Raw genomic sequence first — 16,603 nt, 5'->3', positions numbered from 1 at the left:
CACTGATAATGTTTCTCATCAATATCCAGTTTGGGTTTTTTTCAGGATTGCTTGGTCCCAGACTTCATCAGACCTTTGATTCAAATATGGATTGTGAGCTGAAAACCAGAGGTGAGTTGAAAGTGACTGGCCGGAACACTGAGGCAGTTCTTAACAGAGTGTGGCATTAAGAAGCACTGGTGAAACTAAAGCAAATGGACATAAAGAAGAAAACAATGATAAAATGAATGCAATGATTGAAGTAATGTCTGACAGAAAGGAAGGTGGCTGTGGTTTATGTAGGTCGATCATCCCAGCCCGATAGGAGTTCCTCAGGGCAGTGTCTGATGACTATATCCGAACAGGAAGAGTCGAAGCACTCACCTTGAGATTCAATGTTAATATCTGTGAGGGTCACCGCTGACCAGAATCTCAATGGGACCAGCCACATAACTCCCGTAGCTACAAGAACAAATTACTAATTGAGCATCCTGCAACTCAACTCTTGACACCCTGAATCCTTTCCACTATCTGCAGCACATAAGTCAACAGTTTAATAGAAAACCGTCAACTTGTTTAATGAGTAAAGTTTCAACAACTCTGAGGAAGCTCAACACCATGCAGGGCAAATTCCCTATACACTCATTCATGACCAGCAAGCAAGGGTTGCAATGTATACCATCTACAACGTGCAGTACCGTTACTCATTACAGTAGTAACACCGCCCAGACCCACAACCTTCACTACCAAGGACAAGGGCATGGGAACACATCTATTTATGGGTTGCCATCCAAGAAATACACCATTCTGATCAGCAAATGTACCAGCTCCCCATTGTCACTAAGTTCAAATCCTGGAGCTTCCTATCCAACAGCATTGTGTGTGAATCTTCGCCAGAAGAACTGAGATGGTTCAAGATGATGGCTCTCTGCTTACTTCTCAAGGATAATTTGGGATGAGCTGTAAATGCTGGCCTTGTCAATGATGCCCAGATACAATAAATAAAAAAACATATACTTTAAGTCCCTTCTCCCTTGTGCATTTCAAGCATGTTTCTAGATCTGCTCCAACAATTGAAATTATTCTACTTTTACTCTGCCATCTCAGTCCTGAGTTGTCTCATCTGACTTACATTTTACATCAGTCTAAATTGTGTACCACTGTTATGTAAATATTTGTGACAAATACATTGATGTGTTTTTCCTTCATCTGATAAAGCAACTGAAACATGCAATTACTTTTTCTCTTACCTAAGGTCTTCCACACACCACATAATGGAGCCTAAATGCAGCATCATGGTTTGACCTCAGTCATGTATCTCAGGTTTTCACGCTTTGAATGGAAAAGGTTTAGCTGGGCAGATCATCGATAGATTTGTGGAGCTTTTATCAGTTTATCAAATTAATCCAATGCTTTGAACTCAGAATAAAATAACGTTGATGAAAGGGTTGATGTCAACATTATCAGCAAAGAAGGTTGAGAAAATGTTGGATAGAGATGTAGCAGATAGAATGAATAGATGAAAATTTTCAAATTCACAAGTAATTCAAGCACCAGGCGACAAAGATTGAAATTTTTATGTAAATGAATCAGTAAAAAAAAAACTTGGTTTCCTTAGAAAGTAGTTATGAGCTGGAGATCACTGCTAGAAAGTAACAATTAATTAGCTTCTTCAAGAAAGTCTTGCACGGACACTTGAAATGAAACATTTTGCAGAACGATGGAAAAAGTCCGATGAATGGGACTCCTCTCCTCGGAGTCAGAATAAATTCAATGGGATGGATGTAATACTCCTTTTGGCACTCCTAAATGCCAAGTATCAAGTTTGACTTCTCAGTCTTATATTTCTGATCTTAATGGGTGTACCAGTAGGAAGTGGATAATATATCACCCATTGACCCAAGCAATAACGATTCTGATGTTACAATTTAATATATTTTGTAATTTAATATTTATGCTAATTTTTATTAACATACTTTGACCGCTGAAAAAGTACACCGATTGTTGTGATTAAATTTATTTTGTGATTTTATAATCATTCCGTTTTTTGTCGACATGTTTAAGAACAGTATAGATGTGGAAAAATACTAAATGTGAAACGATCTCAAAATTCAATTACATTCAAACATTGTGTAACACATTAGCCTATTATCAGAAAGTGGCAATTAGATCTACTGAATAGATTATCTGGGTGGCGGGGTGGAGATATGTGTCTAGCAAAGGAGGTGTAAGGCGCTCCTTCCCTCTGCCAGCCTGCAGGTCACCCTTGGGCAAGATGTGGCACCTGCTTATTGCCTCCCCCCACCCGATCAGGGTCACATGAAGTCATGGGATCAGGTGGTGGATGATCATACGAGCAGCTGGTGCATATCACAAGTGCTGGTTATGCAACCACTGACACCAGGCAGCCAGTCTATGAAGGGTATTGATAGTTACTGGGGTTACCCAGCTTGTAAAGGCAGGCCCAGAAGAAGGCAATGGTAAACCACTTCTGTAAGAAAAATTGCCAAGAATAATGATGGTCATGCAGAATGGTTTCAAGATATTCAATATCATATACATGGCTCAAGAATGGGGTCGTGGCACATGAAAACCATCTACATAACTACTTAACACCTCAATCGTGAACCCATTCCGATCCTCTTCCCAAGTTTCACAATTCATTTTTCAAAAAACTGCAGATGCTGGAAATCTGAATTAATAATAGAAAATGCCGGAAACATTCAGCTGGTTAGGATGCATTGTCTTGATCTGAAACTTGAACTATGTTGCCTTCTCCCTGCCTGACCTCAGTGTTTCCAGTCAATAAAGTGTCATTGAGGCTCATGGATATTATTTTAGTTATTACTTTGTTTGGAATGAGAGGGGATAATTATTTTATAAATGAATAATTATAAATTGAAATTTTATATAATAATGAGGAGAATAGTGCCGGGCAAAGGTTTGGAAATGAGAGAAAATATGAGTATTAACTCTAATCTGCCACTAGAGGACAGCAAGCAATTCCAGTTTGGTGAGCGATTCTTGAGTAACCATGTGATCAGTTGATTCTCTGAAATTACTCTGGTCATAACTGATAGAAACTCTTTGCAGCACTCCCTTACTAGGTTTGGAATGAGAGACAAAGAACACATGCATGTAGCAAAAAGGCAAAACAAAGAGGAAGAGAAGGTAGGTAAAATAAAGAAGCACTGTGGATTTTGCTGTTGTGTTTCTACTGAGAAAACCAATGGGCTTTTTTCACAGTATTATCATTCAGAAGAGTTTGTGTACTGTGAACACAGGCCAAAGAGGAATGGGCTGCCGAACATTTACTCTTGGTCTTTTGCTATTGGTTAAAACGAATGCTGTGTATAATGCATATTTTTCATTTACAGATGGCATTTTTAGTCATTATTTTCACACAGTGATCATGACAATTTTAACTGTTTATGCGCAGTGTTAAATTCTCTTCAGTGGCAACAAGTATAGCACGTTGCAGGTTCAATCCAATTGAGTGATTAAAAAAGTAAGTACTGGAGATAGATAATCACCAGCTGATTATTACAGACCAGGTCAAGATGTAAGCAGCTTTCATTATGTGGGAAATAATCTGTTGAATGAAACCATAGATTTAACAATGCAAGTCCTGAACACTTGGACAAACCACTAGTCTACACCACCCCTGAGGTTTTGGTGCAATTAAGAATTCATAAACAATTTTTGCCACAATATTGAAAGATGCCTAAAAGTGCTTCATAGAACCACAAGGAAATAAGACTGAGCCAGAGGGGAAGATTAAAAATAATGAGCTCTATGTGGTCATTGGTGAGAAGAAATGTAAGAAGAATGATTATTGAGATTGGGACAGCTGAGGGCATAGACGGCGAGTAGGTCAAAGCCATAGAAGCATTTTTTTGGGAAGGAGGTACAGAAGCTTGAAGGCACACATGCAGCAATTCAGGAACAGCTTTTTCCCCTCCGCCATCTGATTTCTAAATGGACATTGAACCCATGAACACTACCTCACATTACCTTTTTAATTTGTTTTCTTTTGCACTTATTTTAATCTAGCTTTTTAATAAACATATATATACTTAACGTAACTCAGTTTTTCTCTATATTTATTTATCATGTATTTTATTGTACTACTTCTGTAAAGTTAACCAATTTCACAACATATACGAATGATATTAAATTTGATTCTGATCAAAACTCCCATCCACACATCTGCTGTCTCCAGGCTCATTTGCTCTCAATGAGCTTCCTTTCTCCATCTTCATTTCTCAACACTACATGATCTAGCTTGCTGGCTTCCACCAACTCAGACCCTTCACACCTTCTTGAAACCCATTTTACTGTGTTAAATCTGACCACAATTTCATCTCACTCTTTTGCTGTATCCCTCTCCAACCCAACAAAAATGGCTTTAATAGTTCCTAAGGCACTGTTCTTTGAAGATGTCTTGGATACTGTGGAGGCTAGTACCCATGATGGAGTGGCTAATTTTACAAGTTTCTGCAACTTATTTTGATTTTGTGTGTTAGCAAACCCCTTCCTCATTTCAAACAGTGATGCAGCCAGTCATGATACAATTGTAGATTTTTTGAGTATTTGAGTTGACAAATCAAATCTGATGCTGCATGGGGCAGAGGCAGTGAATAATTTAAAAATGGAACTGCTTGTCCTCTATCTAGGAAAGAATGTGAATTCTGAAATTCAGCTTTATTGAATAAAAAGCAGAGAACATGAGCAGTCTGTGTCAGCCTTGGGCAAACTATGGTGGCTTTAGTGGTTGAAAGATGGTTGGAACTTCAAGTTGGGTATCATAAGCATAAGATGTCGTTCAAGGAGTACTTGTATACAGTACGTTGCCAACAAAGATGTAATCAACAGGGAAACAAGAATACATTGTATTTTGCTTCAGAGATGGACAGGAGTTCAGGAATGCATTGAAGGCAACTAAATTGAAGTTTGCTGTCATGGTAAAAAAAAAATCAAAGTTCATTTGTCATCATAGAGTATGAGGCAGTAAGAAGGTGAGTTTAGCTATGGTACTTGTTCATTTGCAGATAAGAGCAGCTATGGTGAACTTTTGTCTCCAGGGTGTTCTATTAATGGGAGATTATGCCAGGGAGAATTATATGTAGTTAAATCATAAAGGGTTTGGATGATTAAGCAGGATTTCAAAGTTTACCTCCTCGAGGAGGCATAAAATTGACTCATTCTGGAGAATAACTGGAATAGGACACAGTGCAGGATTTGGTGGAGTCACTGACATCAAAGTAGATGAGAAGACATACTTGAGCAAATCAACTTCTGTGATAATCGAGGGTTAATAATTGGACATTCGAGACGGGGAGGGCTGTTGCAAGTAAAATCAGAAAATTCCAAAAGTACTCAGCTGATCAGAAGAGAGAGAAGCAGGTTTAATATATTGGGTCAATTCCTATCACGTTACACCACAAGTGGTCACCGATCGGCATTCGATTACTGCCGCTGTCTGTAAAGAATTTGTAAGTTCTCCTCTTCACTGCATGCGTTTCCTCTGCGTTCTCCAGCTTCTTTCCACATTCCAAAGATGCACAGTTAGGGTCAGTAAGTTATGGGCAGGCTCTGTTGGAACCGGAAGCATGGAGACACTCACGGGTTGTCCCCAGCACAAAACTCACTGATTTGGTTTGGTACAAATTACGCATTTCACAGTATATTCACAGGTACCTGTGATGAATATTGCTAATCTAATCTTAAAAAAAAACATGAGAAAAAGGGGAAGGGTGGAGAACAAAGGGTTTAATAGGATAGAGTCCAGAAGAATCTGGATATTACAAGTAGTGGTGGCACTGGCTGAGTGACGATGTGAAGTCGTGTTAATCACAGCTGATCACTTTGGAGGAAATGTAAATGCAGGACATAGAAGAGAAAAAACAAAACAATGCAGGGATTGTGAGATGCAGAAAATCTAAAATAGATAAATATTGCATTTTCTGTTTCCTTCTCAGACTTGAAGCATCTGCAGTACTTTTTTTTTGCTTTTCAATGTGGGTGCAAGTAATTGTTGGAGAAGTTCTTTTTCTTTAAGTAGCTGAAATAAAATTTTGGTGAAAATTATATTAGAATATTATATTAGGTCTTGACAGTGATGAAGACAGTGGGAGTGGAGAGCCTGCACAAGGTATATATATTCAGTGGCCACTTTATCATGTACACATGTACACCTGCTCATTAATGCAAGTATCTAATCAGCCAGTCATGTAGCAGCATAAAGGAAAGCAGACATGGCTGAGAGGTTCCGTTGTTGTTCAGATCAAACATCAGAATGGGGACGAAATGTGATCTAAGTGACTTTGACTGTGGAATGATTGTTGGTGCTAGGTGGGGTGGTTTGAATGTCTCAGAAACTGCTGATTTCCTGCGATTTTCACGCACACTAGTCTACTAGAGTTTATGCAGGTTGGTGCAGAAAACAAAAGTCACCTAGTGACTGGCAGTTGTGTGACTGAAAGTGCCTTGTTAATGAGAGAGGTCAGGGGAGAATGGCCAGACTGGTTCAAGCTGACGGGAAGGTGACAGTAGCTCAAATAACCACGTGTTACAACAGTGGTGTGCAGAACAGCATCTCTGAATGCACAATGTGTCAAATCTTAGAGTGGATAGACTGTAGCAGCAGAAGACCACACTGGATTCCACTCCTCCACCGAATGAAGTGACCACTGAATGTAAATTGAGGAGATGACTGTACTTTGGGTTGTGATGTTTATATGTAAAGAGAACAGATGCAGTGAATTCTAAACCAGAAGTCAAGGTTAAGACTCAACTAATGAAACTAATGGATTATCATGAAATGTGACTCCAGACCCACAATAATGTGGTTGACTCTTAATTGCCCTCATTTCACAAGCCACTCCATTCAGAGATGACTGAGGAGGAGCAATAATAACTGACCTAGGTACTAGCAAACATTTACAGCAAATTCCGGTGAACTGGGCAATCTCTAGATTCCCACTCTCCCCAGAATCAGTGCGTAAACTAATGGCTAGAAGAGGTTAATCTGCAATAGCTGCAGATGTGAATAGTGTTGACTAACTGAGGAGCCCAGGAGCATATTTAAAGCCGTGGAAAGAAGGGAGAGATACATTCAGAGGATTAGTACAACTACGAAGATGGTTCAAGTGTCAGTAATGATGCGAAATACATGAGGTTGGAAGCAGCAACTTAAGCACATGGACCTCGTCCAGCTCAGAGACAGAAAATCTGTAAGCGGAGTAGAGCAAAGTCCAGCTCATTTCAGTTATCTTTGGTAAACCTCAATTTCTTATCTAAAACAAATCTTTCATTCAAAGAAATGTCAATATTATCTAATGCACTCTCGCACTGTAATACATGATATATTTTTTAATCCTTTTCCTCAATGACTTCTTCCCAGCATCAACCTTTCATCTCCAGCTGGGCTGGTCAAAACATGAACAGCTGCTGCTCCCTGGCTTGTGCTTCAGATGAACCGAGTGCAACCTGCCAAGTCTAGGATAAATTGTTCTGACATGCTGTACAGTGTTTGAACAGTAGGAACCAGCAGGTGAAATCATGGTTAAGCTTGGAATTTTGAATTAACAGGTTAAAGCCATGGTAATAATTAAATAATACCAACAGGGCAATGTGCAGATTCCTGCTGGAAGTACTCGAAGTGCATAAAGAATCCAGTAATAGTAATCCAAGGTCACCATTGCTGGAACAAGATCACAGACCCATTAAGTAATAAATTTATTTAATATCTATTTTTGCTTTCCACTGCTTGCAAAGCACAATTAAATAAGTGCAGGATATAGTTAAAAATAGCATGATAACTGCCCAGCACAAAGCCAACCAAAGCTTCATTACATTTCTACAGACTTTACATTGGAACATAATACATTTCTACAGACATAACATTGGAACGAAGAGCAGGACTGCTTCTATATGGTGCTCAAGTTGTATCAATCCTACTTGCCCTGAGATTTTGACTTAAGGTATCTAAACACTGGAACTATTAAATCATATAATATAGCTTTGAGTTTCCTAATAACTACTACTTACCATCAAATATTAGCCTACCTTTAGTTTGCATATTTAATTACATTTTATGTTAGACTCTTACATTTTATTTCTATTTGCTAAACAAAAATGCAATGATGCACATTTAGATTCTCAATTAGCTACGCTGATTAACAGCTGATATATTGGCCAACACTAACCTAGTAACCCAATGATTTGCATGAAGCCTCTTAAGGATATGCAGAGCAGCAATCTTCAGAAGTGTTCATGTCATGTTCAATATTGGTTACGATCACCTCAAAGGGTCAAAAAGTGTTTCTCATGCAATGTCATGATGTTTAGGAACACTTCTCTGTAATCCATTTTTTAAATATGGAGTGGGAAGTGCTTACTAATGTGCCTTCCCTTTTGCTTCACTTTTCTGGGTTAGGATAGAGGATAAGCAGACTTCAGTTGAGATTAGCTCACTTTGTTCTCCATGGGGACAAGTTTTCAAACACTGAACATGAGTCATTCATTGTCCCCTTCCACGTATTATTACAATATTTAGAAACTCCCCATCAGGTATCAGTATTTTCAACCAACTCAACCTACAAATGATGGAGGTGAAGTAAAAATTAAGCCCTTGGAAATCAGTAGGGGTTATTTAGGGTCTTGGAAATACAAATCAGTGAGTTGGAATGATACAGTTAAAAAATCCTTTTCTTCATCTTCATGGTAACCTAATCTTTAGCTCGATTCTCCTGCTTTATTCCCATAGTTCTGCAATTCTTTGCTCTTCAGATACATACATAAACAATTTCCTTTTGAAAGCTAATATGAAATCTACCATCTTAAAAACATAAGAGCTTGAGAAGTAGAGGAAAATAACCTCTCAAACCTGATCTACCATTCAGTAAAATCCTAGCTGATTCTGTGCTGCAAGACCAGTTCAAAGATCTATATTCTCACATTTTCCTTAGCGTCCAAAAATTGATTGAGCACTGCCTTGAATTAATCAATAACTGAGTTATAGAATTCCTTGGACTAGTAACTCTTCATGTAACAAAATTTCATCTCATCATAGTTCCAAATAGTGACCACTGATTGGAAATCAATATTCCCTGTTTTTTTTAGTCACTCTTGGAACTCTCTTGACAACCCTTCGTAGGATTCTGCATGCCAGCTCCTATTTTTCAGTTTTTAGATGAATCACACTCAATTAGTCTTCACAGGACATCTCCCCTCATCACAGCAATCATCTATTAATATTTAGTATTCACTACATTGACTCTAAGGCATCTATATCCTTCTTTAGGTACGGAGTCCCAAACTGGACACACTCATCTAAGTGAGGACTTGATCTCACCAAGCCCTGTACAGGTTTGGCAATTTAAAAAAAAACTTCTGTTTCTCAATTTGCCTTTCCAATTGCATTCTGTACCTGAATGTTTACTTTTTGTGTCTCATGAACCAGATGGCTAGGATCCTCCTGCATATTAAAATATAATAGTTTCTCACCATTAGAATACTATTTTTCCCCTCATTCCTATTACTAACATTTATAACCTAGCAATTGCTCACATTATATTCTACCTGCTTCCTTCGTTTCCCTTCTCTTAATTTGTCTGAATCTATTTGTAGACTAATTAACTGGTATTGGTTTATTACTGTAGCATATACTGTGATACATGAAAAGCTTTTCTATTACATGCCATCCAGACAGATCATTGCTGTTCATTACATCATGGTAGTAAAAAGAAAACAGGCTTTGTATTGTCAGCAAACTTGGACACATTGCACTCACATCTATCATCTGAGTCTTTAATATCAATCATAAATAACTGCGGGCTTAGTACTGATTGCTGTCACACCCCATGAGTAACAGTATCAACCCACTCAGTTTACTATCAATCATTACCACAGCAATGGAAGTGTCATTTCCAACCTTATCAACAGGACTGACTCACCAATCACCTGCTCACTGATAACCTGTTAGGTCTTTTTTTCCCAGATCCATTCAGCTCTAGCTTTGAACTCAAAAATACTTCTGAGACGACAGTGGTAGTCTTTGACATTGACGTCAAGGAAGCATTTGATTAGGTCCACCTTCAAGGTGCCCTGGCGCAACTGAAGTCAACTGGCATCCAGGGAAAATGCCCTATAGTTGGAGTGATGGCTTGTACAAAGGCTGAAGTTAGAAGAGACTCCAGATCCAGGATATTGACATGAGAAACTGCTGAAGTAGTATCCTTGCCCCAACCATCTTCATCTGCTTCACCATGAACTTCCTTCCATCATAAGGTCAGAAGGGGCTTGTTCATTGGTGGATGTGCTATGTTTAATTCCATTCATAATTCTCTGGAGAATGAAGGAGTTAACATCTGTATGAAGCAAGACTAACAAACATTAGGCAGGTGCTGTTAAGTTACAGGTAATATTCATATCGCAACAGTGCTAAGCTTTCACCATTTCATACATCAAAGTGTCTAAACGTCTCTTTTCCATATTCATAGAGTCATAAAATTACACACAATGGAAATGGGCTCTTTGGCGCAACTCGCCCATGCTGACAAAGGTGTCTTCTGATAGTCCCATTAGTCTGTATTCAATAGCAAATCCATTTTCAGCTACCCAGGCATCACTATAAATCCCGTGGTTGCAAAAGCAAGTCAGAGACTGAGAATTCTGCAACAAGCTACACCATACCTGGCTGGCACCATTTTCATCTTCAATAAAGCACATCAGGAGTGTGATGCAATACTTTCCCCTTGCCTGGATGAATGTAAGTAGGGAAGTTACTATAGCTTGACTTGGAAATATACTGCTGATCCCTTAGATCTTGGCAGCAGAGCCCTTGTCCCAAAAACTAAATCAATAATAAAATTCCAACTCTTTGTTTTCTGTGCACCACCCCAAAAACCACATTTCAGATTATATTAAAAAAAATACTGTTCATGTTTTTTTAAACTTTATTTCCTAACAATTTTGACATTCTAAACAAAGGAACTGTTTCCAATTTTGAAACATAGAACATTGAAATCTACAATACAATACAGGCACTTCAGCCCACAATGTTGTGCCAACCATATTACCTGCTCTAGAAGCTGCCTAGAATTTCACTACTGCATAACCCTCTATTTTTCTAAGCTCTATGTACCTATCTAAGAGTCCCTTAAAAGACCCTATTGTATCCACCTCTACCACTTCGCTGGCAGTGCATCCCACACACCCACACTCTTTGTGTGAAAAACTTAACTCCGACATCACCCTTGTACCTACTTCAAGTACCTTAAAACTATGAAAACTCTGCCCCCTCCTGTTAACCATACGTTAGAAATATTTCATGATTTTGAAATCCTCTATCAAATCCACCCTTAACAGTCTGGTCTTCGTACTTCAGCCACAGGTGAAGTTCTGAAAGTCTGGATTGTGGTTAGGATACCATTCTTCAAGAAGGGCACCATTGACAAGCCAGGGAACTACAGGCCAGTGAGCCTGGCCTTAGTAGCTGGAGGGGATTTTGAGGGATATGATCTTCCAGCATTTGGATAGACAGATCCATTAGATTTTTTTGAAGAGGCAGCCAGAATGGTGGATTTGTTTTTATGGATTTTAGCAAGCCACTTGGTAAAAACCTATACGGTACACTGTCTGGATCGATAGCCAATGGAATCCAGGGAGAGCTAACTAAGTGTATGTCTAATTTGCTTGATGGTAGGAAGAAGAGGGCGATGAGGCCTGTGACAAGTGGTGTGCTGTAGGGATTGGTGCTGGGTCCACTTTGATCACTTATATAAACACTGAGAACATACATGGCATGGTTAGCAAGTCTGCAGATGACACTAAGTGCCACGGACAGTGAAAATGGTTGTCAAAAGTTACCAATCAGCTCGGTAAATGAGCCAGCAAATGGAAAGTAGCATTCAATCCAGATAAGTGTGAGGGGCTACAGAATAGGAAATAAAGCTAGGCCAGGAATTTCCGAGTGAATAGTTGGGCCCTGAGCAGAAGGACCTAGGACTACAAGTACACAGTTTCTTGAAATTTAAAGTCATAGGTAGACTGATGAAGATGGTGTTTGGCATGCTGGCCTTCATTAGAAAGGGCATTGAGTCTCAGAGCTGGGACATTATCTTGCAGTTGTCCAAGACGTTACCGAGGCTGCATCTAGAGTTTTGTTATAGGAAAGGTGTTATTAAGCTGCAAAACAGTGCAAAGGAGAGTTATGGGAATGTAGCCAAGAGATGACGGCCTGAGTTATAAGGAGAGGACGTGTAGGCTTAGGCTTTATTCATTGGAGCTTAGGCAACTGAGGGATGTTCTTGTAAGATTTATAAAATCAAAAGGGACATAGATAGGATGAATACACAGTTCTTCCCAGTTAAAGGGAATCAATAGCTAGAGAGCATAGGTTCAGGGTGATAGGGAAAGATCTAAAAGGGACCTGAGCGGTGATCTCCATAAAGAGAACATGCTATACAGAACAAGCTGCCAGAGGAAGTGGCTGAGGCAAGTACAAGAACAACATTTAAAAGATATTTTGAGAGGTTGATGGATATGAAAGGTTGAGTGGGATATGAGCCAAATGTGAACAAATGGGCCTAGTTTAAATGGGTATTGTGGCCAGCATTGATAAGTTAGGCCAAAGGGACTTTCCCTGTGCTGTATTGATCTGTATCTCTCTAAGTTTTCACTGGAACAATCCCACCCATATAACTGACATCTCAAGTGCTTGGTGTCTCACCAGCGTGTGCTCTTCATAGTTTACAAGGCCTTGACCATATAGTGTGGCATCCTAAATAGCTACAATCCATGTCTTAATTAATATTTTACAAATACCTTCAAAGAGATGAACAGTATCTTATTAAAATGACATTTGGTTAATGACTCTGCACATTGAAAGATTAAAAAAGAATGTACGTCACTATTCAAGCATACAGTGATAATTTCAAGCATTGACAATTCTTCATTATTTTTAGACTTTGTGCCAATGCATGTTGATAATGGAATTGCTGGAGTGAGGTACTGTGACCAAGAATGTTTAATATAATCTATCAGGTAAGGATGGTACGAGGTGCTTCCCTGTGGAGGTGGAAGAAAAACTGAAGGACAAGGCTCATGAGGTCGCTCTCTTGCATTTATTAGAAGACAATTCCAGAAGGGCATTAAGGGGGTTTATTGCCTGTCCGGTTTGCTAGGGAATGGCATGTAGCTTGGGACAAACTAAAAGAAGAGGAGATATAACAAAAAAAGGGTGATTATAAATAGCTACTAGAGCCCTCAGAAGATTAATTACTTATCTAGCTAGCTTTAAACCTTCATATTTTAATCCAATTTAAGTTTTTTTTTGGTTTCCAAAACCATGACCATCATTGCAAATGTCTCCTCTATGATCTATAAAACTTCAAGAATTTCCCAATATATTTAAGAAAGTGTCCTTGATTTTACTGACAAATTATGGCTGGAGGTTGACTGTCAAATTCAGCAACCAGTGCTATAAGTGAATGCTGTATCTCAAAATGTGGTTATTTGATATGAGTTGCAGAAAACATGCCAAAATATGTAGAGGACTTTCGAGTCAGATGAGGCTGACACCTGTCATTACTGTCATTCAAGTGTAGTACCATTCTGTCATATTGTGCAAAAGCACAGGCACACAGAGCCTCAGTTTGGAAGGCTGCATCATGGTACATTAACGTACTGTTGCAGCTGCAGTCCAAACAAGCTATGTCACCCTGTGCTAATTGGGGTCACAGGCATTTTTACTGACTGGAGTCATGTTGTTTAAAGGAGTTTGCTGTATTGAACTGAGACTGATAGCGTCATGCTGACAATCGTTTTCTAGTTTTAAGACGGTTTGTGCTGTAAAGTTTATGAACAATGTGATGCGAGGCACACACTGCAGAGAGGAATTTCTGTGCTTTTGTGGAAGTGAGTAAAATTCGGTGCCTTTTTCAGCAGGGAAAGGAGAGGAAACCCAGCTGGCAGAAAGCAGGCCCGGAGGAGCCCTGAGCCCATGGGAAGTGCAGGTAACAGCGTGCTGTCTGCCAGCTGCTTCATTACCTATTAACACTGTCAATTTGTTGCCACGCAGCAGGTGCTCTGTCTCACATTTGATCTTTAATGCTCCACCAAGGCAAAGACCAGTCAAGAGAGAACTCTGTCCAGAATCTTGCATTGGCAGGTGTCGAACTGAGGAAGGTAAGGCAAGAGGTGTGAGCTGTGTGCATGCGCTACATCTGAATTGTGCCTTTATAACAAAGGAAACAAAAGTTTACTTTTGGTTTTCAGCAGTTTGTATTGTCTGTTAGACTTCCCTTATGATGACTGGCAACTAAACTATTTTCTTGACCTTACATTCTGTACAATAAATACAATACATGGTTGTAAATGTTTGAAGTTATTACTGAGAAGAAAGATATCAAACACTCAATGAACTCTGATGCTTTCTGTCCCTGTTTTATCATGAATGATTACTATTAACTTTACTTTCACTTTTACATTTGCAATTTGAAGGGAATAGGTTCTGTTTAGCAAACATACTTTAAGCAGAGTTTAGTTTACATATTCAGTGCTTTAAAGACTTTCTAAGTAAATACAAGAAAATTGTACTGAATTGCACTATCTTTTGAATTGCACAGCATAAGAACAAAAACTACAGTCAGACCTCTAGTACCGTTGGCCATATGATTACCACAAGGAGGTTACCTTCAGATAAACCTGTCCATATTTCCCTGAGCCTAGATGACCTTACAGGTATGATAATACTTCTCAATTTCTTAATGTCAAGATGAATACTCTTAAACATATTCGTTAAGTCAACACTTCAAATCTGAATAATTATATTATAAAGAGAAAACTTACGAAGTATTTTACTTAATGAAATAAGAGGCTAGAAAATGATAGATGTTTTATCCAATGGGAGAAGAGAATTAATAAAATAATAATGTTGATATGCTAGAATATGCTAGAATATGTTGATCAGCTGGAGCTGATTATTAAAATATTTTATATTTATCATATTTTCTTGTGACATAGAAGTGGTAATTTAGTCTTTAAATGTGCAAAGATTAATTGTGATTAATTGTACATGATAATTGACATTGGTTGACTCATCATTTCAATTTATTTTTGACTATCATTTTTTTTTCCTTTCTTGGTGTGCTACATTTGTAAGTGAATCAGACAGATCTTCCTCCTATCTGCCTATTTGATTCTATCGACAAAAAACAGCCCCTCACCTTTCATGGCCACTCATATCTTTTAATATGTCAATCAGCATGGGTGTTGGGGCCTCACATGGTCAGTGCAAGGTTATGTGTCAATGTCAATGCCAGGCCTATCCCTTTTTTGTATGAAGTTGTGTTTCTGTAATAAGATATCTTTCAATCTCAGTCCCAGAGCATATCTCAATCTCAGCTTCCGAGAGCGTGGTGAGGTGCAGGGCTGTGATTCAGTCCCACGGTGCGCTTTATTTGGCATTAAGGTCATTATCATTCAGTATAAACCAAAGGCTTCTTCCAGGTATTGCAAAATTCTGTCTCACTCATTGCTGGGTATTCCTAACTCCTTTCCAGGTTGTTTCCTCCTACTGCTAATGCCAGTCACTCATAAACAGTGTTAATAGCCAGGGCCTTCATATTGGAGGTCACTGTAGCACAGGTTTTCAATCAACATCATTGCTTATACCTCCTCCATTCACCAGCACAGCCAGTCTGACTAATCGCACAAGGTGTCAGTTTCATCTAGTGGTATGGTCCTTCGGTGTGATGATCTATCTAACGTGTCAGTGTCAGGTGACTCCATCTCAATACTTGATTCGCTCTGTGGAGGAATCTCATTACATCCAGGGTTAGAGGCCAGCTGCTTATGCTATCCAATAGTTTACACCAGATGAACAAACAACGAGTAGTTTGGAGTTGAGCTGAAATCCAGATATTGTATTTATAACCAATTTTCCTCATCAATCTATCAGAGCAGTTACGTCACATATTTGGCTGTGCTCAGAGATGAGAAATTGCATGCAAATAAAATTTTAAATGTCAGCGACAATCAAAGGGAATTGCTGCAAGGAATGTTTAGTGAACTGAATACCAGACCAGAAGTCCTGTCCAGCTGCAACCACTCAAGAGGTGTGAGCTCAGAAAAGATTGTTGGTGTCTGTGACAGAGGAAGGTAAAATGGTTCATGTCTCACAAGAAGATTGGACGCCATGTCCCACACACAAAGCACAAAACTGTGAATGGAAACATATTGAGTATGGGCCCTCAACTTAAAGTGTGTGCAGAGCTCAGGGGAGAAATAGACAGTTAATATAAAGCATCTAAAATGCCCTACCCACGACAGTATCCTTGCAACTGCCTCTCTATAACCCTCTTTCAGTCAGTGTTGGGGATACTCACTCAGTATCAGGATACCATAGGATTCAATGGCCTGAACTCCAATGTGCATACAGGCTTGTCTAAGTTGAAGTTGGATGCATGCAAAATGTATAATATTTGACCAACACTGGACAGATAAGCCAGGAGATGCAGCCATATCTACTGATGCCTTTCTTAGAGAGACACAGTGCCAGTGATTTTCTGCTAGCTTTTAAGCCAGGATCTATTTGACTCAGTGCCAGGCTGTCTCA

General features: G+C 39.1%; 1 protein-coding gene across 18 annotated transcripts in view; it reads left to right on the top strand.

The window, feature by feature from the left end:
- The first annotated feature begins 3,022 nt into the window (after positions 1-3,022).
- The window catches only part of map3k7cl (map3k7 C-terminal like), a 98,609-nt gene continuing 85,028 nt past the window's right edge, over positions 3,023-16,603 (top strand). Inside the window, exons 1-8 of one of the 18 annotated variants that reach the window (XM_063050939.1) lie at positions 3,067-3,150; positions 7,847-7,964; positions 9,287-9,351; positions 9,983-10,272; positions 12,951-12,993; positions 13,930-14,000; positions 14,108-14,172; positions 14,613-14,727. In XM_063050939.1, the coding sequence (XP_062907009.1) occupies positions 12,962-12,993; positions 13,930-14,000; positions 14,108-14,172; positions 14,613-14,727 (283 nt within the window). In that variant the 5' untranslated portion in view covers positions 3,067-3,150; positions 7,847-7,964; positions 9,287-9,351; positions 9,983-10,272; positions 12,951-12,961. Of the gene's footprint in view, positions 3,151-7,846; positions 7,965-9,286; positions 9,352-9,982; positions 10,273-10,598; positions 10,754-12,950; positions 13,030-13,050; positions 14,001-14,065; positions 14,173-14,612; positions 14,728-16,603 lie in introns of those variants that run through there. The other 17 variants (XM_063050938.1, XM_063050940.1, XM_063050945.1 and 14 more) reach the window with 17 other exon arrangements.

The sequence above is a fragment of the Mobula hypostoma genome, chromosome 6, assembly GCF_963921235.1.
Source record: "Mobula hypostoma chromosome 6, sMobHyp1.1, whole genome shotgun sequence".
Lineage (NCBI taxonomy): Eukaryota > Metazoa > Chordata > Chondrichthyes > Myliobatiformes > Myliobatidae > Mobula > Mobula hypostoma.
The sequence above is the reverse complement of the archived record's forward strand: the minus strand, read 5'-3'. Positions and strand labels throughout refer to the sequence as shown.